At 45.3% G+C, this 17772-nt stretch overlaps 1 protein-coding gene across 1 annotated transcript; it reads right to left on the reverse strand.

Moving 5' to 3' along the window:
• Nucleotides 1-1709: 1709 nt before the first annotated feature.
• Nucleotides 1710-16538, reverse strand: osbpl7 (oxysterol binding protein-like 7). Its single transcript, XM_029247274.1, is given in 22 exon segments — nucleotides 1710-1818; nucleotides 3342-3464; nucleotides 4497-4623; nucleotides 4976-5126; nucleotides 5549-5693; nucleotides 5794-5872; nucleotides 6022-6085; nucleotides 6208-6345; nucleotides 6881-7188; nucleotides 8143-8359; nucleotides 8814-8861; nucleotides 10378-10511; nucleotides 11293-11443; nucleotides 11997-12020; nucleotides 12277-12345; nucleotides 12972-13090; nucleotides 13910-14060; nucleotides 14504-14659; nucleotides 15503-15616; nucleotides 15720-15773; nucleotides 15863-16006; nucleotides 16449-16538. Coding segments are annotated over 22 exon segments (2715 nt in total).
• Nucleotides 16539-17772: the final 1234 nt, after the last annotated feature.

Genomic DNA, 17772 nt, shown 5'->3' on the forward strand with positions numbered 1-17772 from the left:
ACAGAGGCGTTTATTTATTAAAGCTGTTTTAACCTTATGTATTGTAATGACTTGTTTTTTAAAAAGAAAATAAAGATTTAAGTACTTGAAAGTTGTACAAATGAGCGTGTTGATTGTGTGTTACTTGTCACACATTGTTTTCAGTAGTACAAAGAAAGGTATGATATGATTAAAGAGTATAAAGCATTCAATCCCAGAGCACATGTCACTTAAAAAGTAAAATTCCCAAGAACTATGCAGTGTAAGTGTACCAGCTGTATGTAAATGCTGGCTGTAGACCTGGCGTCAGGTTCACATTGATTTTCCAGCCATAAAGTTGCGGTGGGAACTGGTATTTATACGGACTGGCGAGGAAAACTGGAGAGTCAGTTGTTGACAGATGGTTACAAAGACTGGCTCCCTACCCATCCATAAAGCTATTAACCTGGATCACCTGTGCATTTTAAGTTTTAAAATGAAGCTATGGCTGTCTCCACTGTTCCATGCATCCGTAGCAAGATGTAAGCAGTGTACATATACAAAACGCTCGAAAAACACTGGATGGATAGCAGCCTGTCAGATACTGATAAAATCCCATGTCCAAATGTCTACTGAAGAAGTCACTTTTTCAATGAAGGTGAGAAACTGTCAACTTTTGCTCCACCAAAATAATGAAAAAGCTGAATGTAATAGACGAGTGCTATTACCTGTAGTTCAGGACTGTTTTAAACATTTGTGTGTTGATATGAACGCTCTCACGCATCAGTAACTGGTGGAGATACATTCCCACAGTCTCATCTGATCACAAATTTTATTGCAATATTTATTTACATCTGGCCTATATACAGTGCCGTGTATTTCCAAGACAGCTTTCCAACTGTGGTCCAGCACATGTTCTTATTTCAACCAAGGAGCAGAGAGGTAAGAGTGCTACCCTTCTATAAAGGACATATTCAGGGTGAGGAAGCACTAAGTACATTTACTGTAGTACAAAAGTGCCAATCAACAGTAAACCGAACACTTGTGCAATAATCAGATTATTACATATCATTCGGGGTACGAAGTCAAAATGAGGTTCTTCAACTCATACGAGTGTCATTTCATAAAAATATATACACTTGGTTTGCACAACTAAAATGCAGTTAAATTCACAATAACCTTCATTCATCCTGTTTGTACTTTCTGGTAAAACGGGAAAGAGCTGACTGCAAAACGTGTGTCTTGTACATATTCATTCATACTCATATATTCATATGTCAGCACTTTACTAAAACCACGTGTTTGTAAATAAATGTAATTGTTTATCTGTCACCTCAGTCTGCGTCATCCCTTGTAAAAAGCATACAAAACGGGTTAAAAAATATAAGGACTAGAAAACTGACTGCATGCTCTTATGGCTGAATGTTTCCTGGACAAGCACTTGAGCTGACACCTTCCCATCCCAGAATAATCCGGCTCAGCTTAACATTCAAGGGAAGAGAAGGTCAACGTGGCCGCAGGGACAACATCTTGTTTGGAGCCAAGGTTGGAAAGGAGAAAAGGAAAAAAAAGGTCTAAGAATGACCGCGAAACCAGAGCATTCGAACCCAGGACTAACCTCCCTCTGCAATCAAGTTAGGGAGCCCCATCTGTGCTGCTGAGATGCTCCTTATTTCCTGTTCCATCAAACTCCAGGCTGTGATGTTTCACAGGAGTCTGAAGATTTGAGGCTGCAGTTCCAGCAGCAACAATCACCAGAGTCCAGGGTTTTCTGTGTTGGCAAATCCTGGATTTTCACGGATTTTCCAGTAGGTTCCATTGGTTACCCAGACCTCCCTCCCTGCAGCATCCAGGGACTTCCTGGGAATGAAAGATCCTCATCAGAATGCACTGATGTAACAGTGTGGTAACACTGAGCAAATAAAAATGACATTAACACCAGTAATTACTAGTTAATTGTCTCCTTTGGTGTCCTGAAATATATAAGAAATGTCAACTCATTCATTTACAGAAAATGCTGACAACAAATGACAAGAAGCTCTCTAGAGAGTGGATAGGCCCAAACCCTGGGGAAGCGTTTTACATACAGTGTTGTGAAAAAGTATTTTCTCCAATTTCTCCTACTCAAATCTGATGAGATCTTTTTGTCAGTTCCAGTAGTGTATGTGTTGAGTCTGAGAAAAAACACGACACCAGTGTTGTTTTTATGTCATTTCCTAGGTGTGCAAGACAATAAAATGCACAAGCATGGGTGCGAAAAAGTAAATATTCATATTTCAGTCAACCCGATTAAAGGGGTAATTAGAGTTGGCTGTTTGCATATAATCAGACCTGATTTGAGCAGCGCTGTCCAATTTAATCGTCAGCTTCTTACCCTCACCAGCAAAAGTCAAGTTGGCAAAACTGAGATTCATAGAGACGCATCTTTCCCTGAGCACAGTGTAGAATCGTTAATTATTCTGTGGACTGATAAAACAAAAGTAGAACTTTCTGTGCCAAATACAGGAATTCAGAGTGAGAACTTTCTACCAGCAATCCAGCATGATGGTGACAGTGTCATGGTCTGGGGATGTTTTGCTGCCATGAGACCTAAGAGCATTGGTATCATTGAAGGAACCATGAATTTCTCTGTGAGTTCAAACACAGCTGGGTTATGCAGCATTCACTGTCCGTCTATGTTTATTCACTGATTTGTCTCCACAGGGAATTGCAATAATCGGAATGTAGTATTTAGCATTATCCAAGGTCACTTATCGTGCTAGATGCACTGCATTAGACTCCCTACGATCATTATTCACACACGTATATACCAGAGCCACGTGTCTCACACACACACACACACACACACACACAAAAGGCAAATTTAGAGTCACCAATTAAACTGCAACTCATTTTTTTTGACCGTAGGGAGAAACCGGAGCATGTGGAGGACACCCACACGAACAGGCAAACTCCACAGAGACTGAACAGGAATTGAACCCAGCCCAGGTAGTGTGACAGGCAACACAAGCGCTGCGATACCCTGCCGTCCAACAAAATGATCCCAAACATACAAGGAAGTAAACATCAGAATGGCTGGGAAAAAAAAAAAAAAAAAAAAAAACTAGAATCATCAGAATCAGTATGGCTCGGGCCCATTCGTACACTGCTAGAATCGTCCTAATGATCTGTTCAAACTGACTGTCAAAAAGCTGAAATCACAGAGAAACTTGATAAGGGGCAAATAGTTTCTCAAAGCATGGTGTAAAAACCCTCATTTGCAACACATCAAGCCTGCTGTGTGCGCTCATGTCGCTCATGGGGAGGACACAGAATCACGCCAAAGCCCATCTCCAGGTGAGGAGCGCAAGCAGAGCCGGGGAAGGTGGCCGGCTGACGCCGACCTGAAGAATCGAGGCACGTGCTCCTCTCCCCTCTTGGCCAGGAGCTTCCTGCGCTCGCGCTGTTTTTCTTCCACCTCGTCCTTCCGCTTGTCCGCCTCGCTTACCTTCCCTTCCTCCAGCATCCTGAAGGGGGAAAGGCGGGGGTCAGACCGCATCAGCCTCCCAACGGCACGCGCATTCGGGAACGGACAAAAACAGCCGAGGGCTCGACAGACGACGCATCGGGAGGCGGCAGTGGCCCTGGAACAGGCTGCACCTCAAAGTTAAGGCTGTCCTGCTCGAACCCAGGCAGACTTCTGCCAAAGTTATTGGCCTATTTAAAGGGGTACAAGATCCATTCGTACTTTATACAGAGCCTTGAGAATCTCTGCGAATCTGAAATACCGCATCTCACGTAAAGAAAATAAATAATTACCATTAAAAAGAAATGCAAAATATATGTCATATACGATGGATGTGACTTAGGAACCCCGAACTTACAATGGCCATCTCATTAGCCGTATATTTTTTAATCGAGTCAGTTTCTAATGCCGGCTGCTCCACACGCTGTACCTGGTGTCGCTGCCGCAAGGATCCATATTTCTAACGGACTCAGTGAGTGTGTCTGTCAGCGACTGCATTTAATTTACACAACATTTTGTTGTGTTGTTCGTGATTCTATTCAAGTTACGTCCTATTTAAAATAGCTAACGAGCAAAAAAAATTCAGTATTAATTTTTCAGTAACAAATATTGTACAGTATTAATTATAGTATTCCTAAATAAGTACACATAATAAATATTATTGTGCTGATATTATTATTCCATAGGCATGTCGTTTGGACATGAATAATGTGTGAAATTTGTGAAAAAAATATAACAAAGCCCTATTAAAGAGCATAACATTCATGTATGTTTATTGTTTATATACTGTATACTTATGGCTCACGTAATATAAGGGGATGAGGGTTAGGGTTACAACATAAGCCCCTTGTAAGTGGAAAACCAACCGTAAATGAAATATAAAGGAAAAAAATTACAATTAGTAGCATTTTTAATAATACAGAAAAATCATGAATGTGGAGAAATTTCTATTTGTCAGCACAGCTCATTTTCTTTGGTCAGGGGGACCTCAGGTTAAAGAAAAGAACCGTGGTCCACAGAAGGAAGCGCTCACCTCTGGTCAGGGCGCAGACGGGTGTCAGTTGGGGGCAGAAGGGGCCTCAGCTCGGGGGTCAGCTCGTTCAACTCCATGGCAAAGCTTGAAAAGCCGTAGTAGATGAAGTGCTCAGCAGGCTGAGGGTCTATAGCGAAACACCCAGGAATGAGACTTGTCAGAAGCATTGTGAGCCTGATACCATTGCTCCTTCCAGGTAGGGCACAGATGAGCGCTCAGTGATCAAACTGCCTGTCCCTCTGCTGCAGCGCTGTTCTCTCTTAGGTCAGGTTTGCTCTCCCCATTCAGCTTAGAGAGAAAACAAGTTGAGACCCATATCCATTTGAGCTCTTGGATTCTTTAATATCCTGTACCTGCCCAGCAAGAACTTTAAAAGCAATGTCTGTCATGGGCACGTGGAACTCGAAGGTGCTCTTATGGCCAAAAACGAGTTTCTGTAGGGGGTGAGGTATAAGCAGGGTAAAAAAGTCAACACTCACTTGGCTTCCACACACAGCAGGGCGTTGGCAGGGTGTTACAGTAGATTCCTTCATGCCAAAAGCCCCCAAAGCGGTGGACTGCAGTGCCCCTTTGATCCAGAACAACTGCTTGCACCTCATTCATGTTGTTGTCTGCGCCCCAGTAGCGAGACTTTGGAAGGAGGATGACAGAAGGACGGTCATGCAAAACCATCCATATTAAGAAGCACTTAAAGGAAGTGGTCCTGCAAATGAGGACAAGCTGCTGGGTGCAGCTCTTACTCAAGTGGTTTCAACAAATTTTAACACACAAACCTTCTAACAGAGCAAGAAGACTTAGATGTATAGACACTGTATTGTTCAGTAGTCAGATGAAGTTAGGAATTTACAGCTACAACTATATACCCATTCACACAGCTGGGTCATTTTACTGGATCAAATTAGGGTAAGTACCTTGGTCAAGGGTACTACAGCTGGAGGTGGGATTCAAACCTGTGACCTTTGAGTTTAAAGGCAGTAGCTTTAACCAGTACACAACCAGCTGTCCCCAAAATGACAGCAGCTGTAATTATAAAAGAGCAGAGCTTGACAAACCTTGACAAACGTGATTTTGCAGGTGCAGACGGAGCTCTTGAGGTTGCGGATAACAACCTCACCATAGTGCTCCAGGTAGCGCTGTTGACTCAGCACATTATGGATGCAGGTAACCACCTTGTTCCACTCATAGTGATCGCCGAACCTGCGGGGAGTTGCTGAGGAGTCACCTACTGCCTTCATTCGTGTTTTTTTTTTTTTACATAAGGAAGGTTCTCGTGGCTGCCCAAAGGTTCAGGACTCACCTTGGAAGAGTGACGTTCAACATTCCCGTTGGCATGATCTCCAGTGATTTACCCCAAAACTTGTTCTTCCACCTCTGATCTGTTTGAAAGGACAGAATTGCACAAAACATTATTTCTTCATTACCTTCCACGCACCCTTTGGAGGGAAGTGATTGTGGGACATATGCAGTCGTAAACATACATACATACATCCTAGAGTGTAGGTGCTGGATGGCCACTGAAACCCACCTTGCCAGAAGGAGAAGTTCCTGGATTCAGCATGGCAAGCGGAGACAGGAGGGTGGTGGCTGACCTAGAGACACACACAGTACATCAGTCTGGAGTGAGCACTTACAGTAGCCCTGGATTTAGAGAACGACACAGACTGTAGGAGGTCGATACACAATTGGGTTCAGTGCTCAGAGGGGTTCGAACCTGTTCACTGATGAAGCGGAAACCCTTGTCTTCACGCTCACATTCAAAGGTTTCTCCAAGGACAGGGTTGAAAGGCTTGTACCTGCTGCGGTATCGGGCAGTTGCGTACCCGGAGATGGCAAACGCTGCAACGTACACCTGTGGGGGAAGGTGCAGGAAGCACTGACCTCTTCTATGGCCACAAATCGTTCTGGCAAATTTAAAGGCAAACGCAGGACAGCTACTGACATTCTGTGCCACCTGACTGCAAAAAGGTGCTTACAGCCGGAGGTGGGTGGTCAAAAAGAAATCAATATTCAAATAAAAGTACTATTATTGTTGCTTTATTTCCATAAATGCAGGGTGAATTTGAGCCCAACTTGTATAAAATACAATAAAATGATATTTGTGACGAGGCCGTCGGAACAGAACCACCTGCAAATGTAACTGAGTTAGGCTGAACTGCCCACATCCGTGGCAATGAGGTGTCCAGCAGGTGTTGAAGATAACATGGCTCTTTGTACAGTTACTCATTTACAATTACAGAAATAAATTACCCAAATTACTCCTTGCTTAGGCTCAAATTACAGATTTTTCAATTCGTCATCGGTATCACACAGAACAGGCAGGATATGGCACGCATAGCAGAACCTGGCGACGTTCCGGAGAAAGAACAGGACACGAGGGCCCTTACCATCCTCTCGTAGGGGTCTTTGGTGTAGCTTGCCGTGTCCAGCAGTTCCGAGTACTCCAGCTCCTCGCAGAGCCTCTGCAGCAAGGAGATGGGCTCGTTGAGGGGGGCTGGCATGGAGACGCGCGACAGATCCTTCCCGATGTTGTTGTACAGAATGGTCATGAGACCGATGTGGCTGTTGTCCGGGCAGGGAGCAGGCAGGGCAGTGCGGCGCCCTGTGCTCTTGGATGCGGTGCCGCGTAGGGCCCGTGGACCCGATCTGTTGTGGTACTCGAGTGTGGCTGCTGTTGTTGGAGGGGGGAAATGCACTAGGGTCAAAGAAATGTGATCCACTTTTGATTTTCAGCTCATCACAAATGCACCACAGAGGCACACACACCCAGATACCAAGGTAACACGTACAGTACCTGGTACAGCTGAGAGAGAAAATTAATGATGATGCACGTTTTGTCTTTTGTATGATGGAATCATGTTGTGCATAACATGGGACTCCCGTTATCTAGTCAAGGGTGCTGTACTTTGGATGCATCTGTTCTTCATATCTCTGCGCTACCTGCAAGTTGTCTCATACGAACTGTTTCAGCACTCGCCCTTTGTACTCACTGAGCGCCCGTCACTGATGCTGTATTTTGGTAGTTTTTCTTACGAATATGCACCTCCCCTCCCTTATAGTATAATACATAGATTTAGCTATAGATATAGCTATAGATATACATGTAGATATAGATATAGATATACGTGTAGATATAGATATAGATATAGATCAATAAGATGCATTGTTAGGGGAGCTTCTCTTTGGAGATGTCTCCCAGCATGCTGTTTGCACAGATACCTGGAAGGAATAAAGGCCTGATGTTTCACACTACGTGTCTTTTCGAACCAAATCCCATGACGCGGCCACTGAATTCCCCGCTGATTTGCCACAGCAATGTACAGATTGATGCAAAGCAGTAACGAAGTTGAGTTTCGCAGCGAGAGGGATGTGCGCCCACTCGCTCCTCAACAGGGACCGGAAAGCTGTTCATAACACATTTTGTTCCAAACCCTAAAGTCACCTTGACTGCTTTGACCAGTCATTAAAACCGTAAAAATGCAACCGTCGCTCAGTTTATTGAAGTTAAATTTAGAACGCATGGGTGTGCCGTCAGCTCAGCGTATAAACACAGGTGGAAAGCAGCGATGCTCTCTGGTACTCTGGACTGCGGCCCTGAGCGCAGCGAGGGAAGAGGACGACGGAGAGGAGAGCGAAGGGAAGGACGCACCACGGCCTTCGTCCAGCTCGGAATTGGTGGAGGTGGCGTCGCTCAGCCCCGACTCGTCAGACGCCTCGTTCTCGGAGGAGCTCCCACACAGAACGTCATCGCTCGCATCGTAGTACGTGGAGTCGGCCACCGAGGGAGCGCTGCCTGCCACGGGCGCCATGGGCTGCAGGGCCGAGACAGGTGTCACAGGGACCGGGAGCGCATGTCACGCAGCCGACTGCTTCCCACAGATGCTCATACCCTTCCACACTAATATGACGCGTGTCATGAATTTTTGTGCAAGCTAATGTCACATCCCTCTTTAAGGTGTTTAGCGGAAGACTGCTGCCACTGCAGCTGTCAGTTTACTTTCTTTCTTTGATAACTTTGTCCAATTGGTGTTGAAATGTTGAGTGTAAAAACAATACTGTTCAATGCTGTATCACTAGTAGGAGTTAAAACTGAATGCAGCTCATGATGAATGAATGAACATGTATCATCCAGCACTCAAAGTCCCTCAGCACCGCACAAGATGGGGAAAATAAACATGTGAAAAAGGGACAAATGACGTTTCAACGGAAAATGTGAAACCCTGCTTTTAGTGCCTAAAAACAGAAAGTATCAGAATGATCAGAAACTACGAAGGTTTGGGGATGTGGGTGAGTTTTGGGAGAGACGCACCTCCTCCGGGCCAGCAGTGTAAGGGTGTGAACATTTGTTAGACAAGATTGGAACTCCAGCTGAACACACACACACACACACACACAAATTATGGCTCTGGGTTCAGGTGACGGGGATGGAATTTCTGAATTATAACATTATTAAGTAGAACTACGTGGGTCAATTCCAATCCACATTCCATGTAAAAGGAAAGTTTTCATGTTCCTTATGTACCTGTGATGTGACGGAGCTGATCAAAACTTGCATTCGCCAAATGTGGATTTAAACTTAGAAATCCGTGCAGATGCAAATGCAGATGCAGTTTTTAATGAAAATTAAAACGGAAAGTATCATTCTTACTAATCCGCATGTACATTTCGGTTAAAAGAAAAAAAAATTATTTGGTTTCAACTTTACACACAAAAATAATTTCCCTTTTCGACAATTCAAAAACCGTTGGTTTATGCCCAAATGAAATATTAGTAAGAATATAAGCATTCATTCATATCGGTATGAGGATTTCCACCTAAAAAGTCAAAACAAGCTGCATATATGTGAACTTACACAAATCGTCTTACCCTACGCAAAAGACCACAATGACATACATGGTATGCAAACTCTTTCAAAGTAGGCCTAATGCATTCACAGCATAATCGATATGCCAATATACGTGCAAATCGTTGAGTAGTGGTTCGCATATAAAGGTGTGTAGCGGTGCGCATGTAGTTCTGTACTGTAGTGTTGTACAATCATTAATTATCACAGTCTCTCTCACGTGCACCTAGACTTGCAGACAGCAACACATCTACATGTAAAATAAAGCCTACAATGAGCTGCCTTGCTTTGACTACTTTCTTCCGCATCAAATTCGTATCCACCGAAAAAGCGTTGATAAAATTTAAGGGAATCTGGAGCTGCCAAGAACTTTCGAAGTTCAACGACGTTGAGATCTGTATTTCGTCACATCCCTATTATGTACACATACTGACAGTATTCCACAAACAACTGCTTCCATGCTGACCCCGCCCTTTGCATCTATCTCAGTTCCTGCAGCTGGGTCCTGCGATAGGCCATACCCCTCAACAATTCCTCCCGACGCCCTGTTGTTGCTCCTCTTCTTATGACTTTATGCATTACACAGGGTTTTGGTATTCGCACAAACTATAGCACATGTGGTATTAAAGCAATGTTGTTGGTTAAAAGAATTGGTCCTTAATGTGTACTGACACTGCTGGTCCCATGTGCATGTATCGTCTGTGCTCACTGAACCGCTATTGACCACACCCTTGCGTTAGCCGAAAATTCTACGACAGCCACGTGACCGATGTCCAAATGGTGTAAGAGACTCAACATGGAGAGACAACTGCTTCTGTAAACACTCGGGAACATCTGCCTTGGTTCCCCTTATTATCCCAGCAGCACAACCACAGAACCAGGTGCTACGTTTGAAGAGACTTGGAAATTGCAGAACTGCTGACCAAAACCAGGCGCAGGCAATTATGGGACTGCTGAGGAAAACTGAGATCTGGATTTTGGCTTTACCCTCAGAATCTGTTTGGGACATGACAGCTAAGGTGTGCCACTGTCCATCTTTACCTCTGGCAGAGGGGAGCAGAGCGTAGCCAGCTGCTGAGAGGTGGGCTGGTGTAGGTCTGGGTTCGTCCAGGCCTCCTGGAGCCTCTGGCGCTCCTGGGCCAGAGCTTCATGCACAGACTTTAGTGATGCATGAACTGCAGAGAGAAGCAGCAAGAGCAAAACTCCACTTGACGCATCGAGCTTCAATGGAGAAACTTGTTTCTATTTGGATAATTGCAGTTATAGCACATCATATTTACAGTACATTTGCACGCATTCATTTGGCAGAGTGCTTTTCTCCAAAGCAACACACAGCCGAGGACCTACAAACTATCAATTTTGGACCCCCATGAGTGGGACCACCAAGCAGCTAGAAGTGGAGAAGCACTGTACTTTTGTTGGGCTGAATGGAGAGATCAACTCCTGCACTAGGGTACTATGTTTTACCTTTCTAAAGAGGGGGCATGAAGAAACCCCAGCACAACTGCTAATTATAGGATTATCTGAATATATTTTACACTTACATTTATTTATTTAGCAAACACTTTTCTCCAAAGCAAATTCCAATGAACTGTATGTAGTGTAATCAGCCCACATACTTTATTCACCAAGGCGATTTACACTGCTAGATACACTACTTACAACGGATCACTCATCCATACATCAGTGGAACACACTCTCTCAGTCACTCACAAACTATGGGGAAACCTAAACAACATGTCTTCGGAGTGTGGGAGGAAACCAGAGCACACGGAGGAAACCCACGCAGGCATGGGGAGAACATGCAAACTCCACACAGACTAAGTGGGGATCGAACCCACGTCCTCTCACACCAACCAGGTGCTCTGAGACAGCAGCACTACCCACTGCGCCACTGTGCTGCCCTCGTAAGTCCAGGTGTAGGAGACACTTTCACTAGTGTTAGGTCAGCCCTACCCCTCTGAGAGACATTGCAGATGTCCTGCTGGATCTTCTTTCCCTCTGGGGAGGTGACACTTGGAGGGGTCAGCTGGGAGCACACGTAGTCTGGGATGGACGGGACAGAAGTCCCTAGGTGGCAAGAGGTGTTCAGGTGGCTGGACGACAGCTGGTAAGTGATGCAGAAGGGAGTGAGGGGAGCTGGTGTGAGAGCACTGCTCAGTATTCCAGTAGCAAAGCAAGGCACAACGTTTAGGAAAAAAAGGTGTAGAAGACCTGCTCTAAAATTCAAGACATGTTGCTGAAGCCACACAAATTACAGTTGGTCAGCGTAACCTTTACAATGCAATAACACATCTGAAATACATGTGCATTTGCTTTCTGCTGCCAGTGTAAGTGAAACAGGACACGCCAAAGATTTTAATGGCGAAGAAGGGAAGTTCACCGAAGAGCACAATAAGCAGAAACGGATCGACTCCCCCTTCCTCAAGTTTTGGCTCATCACAGCCAGCAATGGAAGCATCGCCGCAGGTCTGTACCACACACACATGCAGTGCCAACCTGCATGGTAAAGGTGTCAAACTGGATGGACCAGCTGCACCAGACATGTTGCTCTGCTGGTATGAAGGCTTATGTTTTCTGTGGCTGATGGTTCAAAGGACAGGCTTATTTAGCATATTAGTAGTAGGACTTAACGTTCTCCGGAGTTTTGGCGGACTCACCGATTTAGTGATCCCACGAAAAGGCTTGGAACGGGATTTAAAAATGTTATTAGCAGTTACTTGAAAAGGACAAATTGAGTGAAAATAGGAAAGGAAACGGTATTTTGGCATGGCAATGATAAGACCAACATATCTTATAATACTTGTAACAAATGTATTATTTCTTTTATTGTTATACTTTCATGCATTCATTGTCATTTGTGTTCCTAATGTTTCTGAAAGTGGACTGCAGCGTTACAGAAGAGCTGGACGCGAGTCATACCATTCCCAAGATCTCCACCCTGGACAAGGTGCGAGAATGGCTCCAGATCTTTCCAGACTTCTTCTTGGGCTTTTCTAAGGACAGATTCTAAGGAAACACAAATTATTACAGAAAAACTGTTCTAAAGTCATAAGCCTCAGAGTCCCATCTTAACACTTCATTAGGTGCTACATTTATCATCACTGTCAATATTTCAACTGACAGAATTCTGATGTTGGTAGAGGAGATGCTTATAAATAATATTCTGAGTCTGTCAGTATGGACTCTGTTCTCTTCTGTTATTTGTATTTGTTCTCTAGTCACATCAGACAAACATAAATACACACATAACACTGTGCATCATAAAAAAGGAGGGTCAATAATAACAACAATCTGTTTTATTATTATTATTATCATCATCATCATTATTATTATTATTACCTCATACAGTCCTCCTGTCTTTAATAAAATGTTGTAATTGAAAATTTAACAACATATTTAAATTTAACTAACACTTTAAATAACAAGCCTGTAGTAGTAGTGGTAATAATAATAATAATAATAATAATAATAATAATAATAATAATAATAATAATAATAGTAAGAGGATGAAGAGCTTATCCACAGACAGTAAATGAACCTACAGAGCAAGTGTATCAGACTGAGTTTAAAGACTAAACAGCTCGACAAAGATGCACGTAGGTGGGGAGATGATCGCATGATGCTCACAGCACCTGGATGCTAATGAAGCGCTGGAGGTCTCCGTTCGTGATGCTCTGGCTCCCTTCCAGAGAGCGCAGCTTCTGCACCAGCTGGTTCAGCTCGGTGAGGTCGGCCTGGCAGCGCGACAGCTCTGTGGACACGAGAGCGCACGCAACATCACGCACTGCGCGCAGTCCTGCAACGCACACGGCAGAACTCGTCTAAAGCCGTAAAGAGGAGAGCAGAAGCACCGAAGCAGTACGGCCAAAAGAATTCCAAGATCATATTCATTTACTGGAATAAATCATATGAACCCTATTACTAGTTCCATCGTGTGTTTTCTGATCCTGTGCTTTCACACTGCGGCAAGTATGAAAGACACCAGCATGACAGTCAGGTCAGACTTCGGCCGACAGGTACGGTTGGTTCTCATCTTAAGAACTTGGAGTGACAAACTTCTCGGCAATAAGAACTTTTGTGGGAAGAATTTAGTGTTTATTTTTTGAAAAGAAGCTAACATAATTGAAATCATGAACCAAAATATCACCCAATGGATGGACAGTCATTATTATTATTACTGTCATTATTATTGTTATTACTATGAAAAATACACACTGCCTTAAGTTCTTAAACAGAATGAAGAAGGTGTGAAAGAAGCCAACAGTTGGTTCTCTAACCGATGACCCTATGGCTTCTACATCTACCAGTTTTGAGGTGTCACTGAGGTGCTGCCTCTCCATCACCATCCACCTCCACCTCCACCTCCACCTCCATACTCCACACTCCATGCTGCTGCCAGACAACTCAAAATGTGCAGGCGTGTGCACGAGGCATCCCGAGTAACCAGAGGGAATGGGTTGAACCAGCTTCGGATATAACTAAAGGTTGCAGGTCAGGGGCCAACGGTGTGCTCTACTCCTCAGTTCTGCTCTGGCAGCGCTGGTGAAGAGTGTGTAGCGGCGCAGCCCACCATGGAAGCAGCAGTCGGCCTCCTGGGTCTGCTGCAGCCAGGCAGACACCTTGCTGTTCACACCCGGAGCCACGGATGGCGGCTTCTCCACCTGGGGCAGCAGGTCCCCTTGGCACTGAGTTGCATCACTCTGGTAGGAGGAGCAGGAAGCCTGTGGTGTTCGAGCCAAGAAGACAGTGGAAAAGACAACACTATGGATACACTGAGCAGTGTGCGTGTTTCACATCGGCGTCATAATGAGCACTGTGTTTAACGTGAGAGTCTCACTGAGCAGCACTCCAGTGTTTGACCCCTGGACCACTTTCAATCTTCTGCTTGGATTATTGCAGGAATTAACATACTTCTGAAAAGACCTTTTGACACTGAACTGGTGTTACAAACGGCAGCAGCGTTTGCAGGTCCGACACAGTCAATAAGTTCTAAGACTGCATGCCGGGTAACACTGCTGAACAATACACGCACTCATAGCATGCAGCGTTATGCGGTGGCCAGTCTCACGACTTATTGGCCATACCGAGCAGCACCGTGAACACCGTGACCTGCTGAGCTCTGAAGACCAGCTGTTCTTCAACAGACGCCTGCTGGGGGACTCACGATGTCTGCTGCAGCACCATTCCTCTGCGCAGAGGTGGCTGTGTGGGAGAGCGCTTGCAGGAAGTCCGTGTGAACGTGTGCTGCCTCGTTCCTCTTGTATGCGCGGTGGACGCACAGCTTGGTCACCCAGATGTAGAACATGTCTTGGCTCTTTGCCTGTGAGGGGGCAGACGGTTCGCAGGGGCCAGTCAGTGCCTTAGGAACACAGCTCTTGAAGAGCATCACAGACATGCTGCTCTTTTCAGCTCTTTTTAGATAAGCACACACACTGATTGAAACCACTTGTCCCAAGCAGGGTTGCGGCGAACCGGAGCCTAACCCAGCAACACAGGGCACACCCAGGACGGGACGCCAGTCTGTCATAAGGCACCCCAAGCGGGGCTCGAACCCCAGACCCACCAGAGAGCAGGACCCGGCCAAACCTGCCACGCCACCGCACCCCCAACTATTAGATAAGTATGTATTTAGGGGAATTTTTTTTTACATTTTTACCCTGCACCTAACAGCTTCAGCTTGATTTATTAGGTTTACATAGTAAATAAAATCATTTTACACTTGCTAGTCTATCTCCGTAGCTCAGTAATCCAGTGCTAATAGTTTCAACAGTGTACTACATATTCAATAATATATATTTAAATGTCTGGTGTGTGTGTGTGTGTGTGTGTGTGTGTGTGTGTGTGTGTGTGTGTGTGTGTGTGTGTGTGTGAGTGTGAGAGAGAGAGAGAGAGAGAGAGAGAGAGAGAGAGAGAGAGAGAGAGATGGGGGTGTGGTGGCACAGTGGGTTGGACCGGTTCCGAAAATGTGTGTGTGTGTGCAAATAGTATATATATTCAATAACCTTAAACCAATCGTCCAAAGTTCTTGCTCATCACTACAAGTTACATGTCTCTATATTGGGAAGTGAAACCTCATGTGCATTTACTGTGCCTATAAAAAGTCAGATGAGCGGTGACAAAAAAAAAATTGCAATAAAATTAAGGCAATGTGATACATATATACCTTTATGTGGTATAGACTGTCACCAGTGTCCAGGTCCATGCGCTTGGACTTCTTGTTGATAGACATGACAGCCAGGCTGATGTCCAAGGAGCCATGCAGTTTGCCCTTCGCGATCTGGCCACAAGGACACATGTGAGAACACGTGAAGGACACAGATGTGACGAGCGTGACCCTGTAAGTCGGTTTTGATGAGAAAGATGCCGGACGCCCGACTTACATCTTGCTGCGTTTTGGCGTAGCGGAGGACTCCTTTGTCCAGCACGAAATACCTCTGAAAACACAAGGTGCGGATTTACACTGTTATTTACCCTGAAGGTAAACACTGGTGTTCATTTGTCACTTAAATGCTGTGAGCCTCACCTTGTGCCAGCCCTTGAGGGGCCACTTCCTCTTCTTCATCAGGTAGCCCTCACAGATTCCTGGTATGGTCACCTCCTGGAGAGGATCCCCACCCAATGCCATCTCAGCCTGGATGTCATCCATCACCTCCCAGTCCTTGACGTTCTGAACACGCAGCCGAGCGACAGGTCAGGCTCGCTACCCTTTCGGCTTCCTACCCCGAAAGTCCAGGACGGACTGCAATCCGCACGCAGATGTCTAGGGGCTCGAATAACGGTTTCAACCTTGGGGAACCTCAGTGCGCCAACAGACGTGTGACTGTGGCCTTGTGCAGTTAGGGCAGGAACACGGGCACTGTGTTCGCGCTCTATGTGTTCGGCACTCCGTAAACAGCATGGCCATGAGAGCACAGACGTATTCATCAACTTGTACAGTATTCATCTGTAGAAACATGTCTCCATCGTCTTTTTTGTTACTAATGGAGAAATGGAGGAATGGACGAATGGAGGAGGAGCGGAGGAACGGAGGAGGAATCGGGGAGAATTAAAGGAACAGAGGAGGAACTGGTTAGGAATACAGGAAGGGAGGAGGAATGGGTGGCGCTTGCCTGTCGAGAGAGCCTGGAGGAGGCGGTGCTGCTGCTCCTGGAGTGAGTGGGTCTGTTCCACCCTGCAGATGTCCTCTCCAGGCCACTCATCCCTGGCGGCCTTGGATGTTACTGCACAGCGTCCAGCTCTTGGGGAAAAGACACACGCTGATGACACGAGGGATGCAAACACACACTGAACACTAGGATTTCTTCAGTTTTCCACCACTATAAAATGAAATATGATGCCTGCATGAAAAAACATTCTGAGCTCTCTATCCATGAATTACCCCACTGTGGTTCTGTAAAAGTCCAAGCAGCACCCCAGCAGAACGGAACACAAGTGATGACAAAAGTGCTTTCTGTAAGTAAGAAAACTTGTGTCGAGCTTTGAGCCCAATAAGAGCGTCGGCTCTTCCGTTCTCAGCAACATACTTAACCTCAAGTGTCCCAGGAAACTGTAGTAACCTCAGTAACCCCGGAAAAACCGTACAGTGCAAAAGGACAAAAGTTCCTCTTGAGTACCATATTTTAAGAATAAGCTACACTGTGACACCAGAACCAGAAGGAGCATTTATAGTTTCGCAGCAATGAAGACTTTTGTACAAGGGACACACAGAAATGAAGGTATGGAGAGTGAGTACAGGGTGTGTCGGTTCGCCGGAGCCCATGAGCCCTTCGCTGGGCGGATTAACAGGTGAACTTCCTGCAGAACGGTAACTGGCTTTGACGTGCCTATTTTCAGGAGCGTGTCACTTGAAAAGCCCCCGAGAATGAGGTAATGAGATCAGAGGTGGAAGAAGAGCAACGCCGAGAACAACCACCGCAGAATCACTGAGGAATTTCGGTTTGCCCGTCCTGAAGAAGGTGACGTGTCCTGTGCATCGGGGTATCGGTATCGCGTAAAGCAGCAGGCCGAGGGGCAGCTCGACCGCACTTCTGGGGGGAAGTGGAAGAAATGAGATAAGTGGATCAGTGTGCTGCCACGTTGTCTCATTTAACGTGAAGCAGCAAAGAATTTGATAGCGAAGATCTCCCAAAGACCACCCAAAAGCATGCTTTCAAAGTTCTGCATCTACAGAGAATTCTGTTACCTTATTACTTGACCTTCTTAGTCTTTACTTTGGAAAAAACTCTACGAAGCAAAGCTTTCTAAATCAAATGAGCTCATCTAGGTGGGACATTGTCTGAGGGCTGTCTGGAACTTTGACGCCCCTCATGATCACTCAAGTTTCTACTCTGAATGGAGCACCAAAAACCGAGGATAAGAGTACAATGCTGTATAGTGCAGCATATCAACAATTCTCTAAGAAATCTTTGTCTACAGTAACCATGTCCAACAGAG

The sequence above is a fragment of the Scleropages formosus genome, chromosome 21 (genome assembly GCF_900964775.1).
Source record: "Scleropages formosus chromosome 21, fSclFor1.1, whole genome shotgun sequence".
Classification (NCBI taxonomy): Eukaryota; Metazoa; Chordata; class Actinopteri; order Osteoglossiformes; family Osteoglossidae; genus Scleropages; species Scleropages formosus.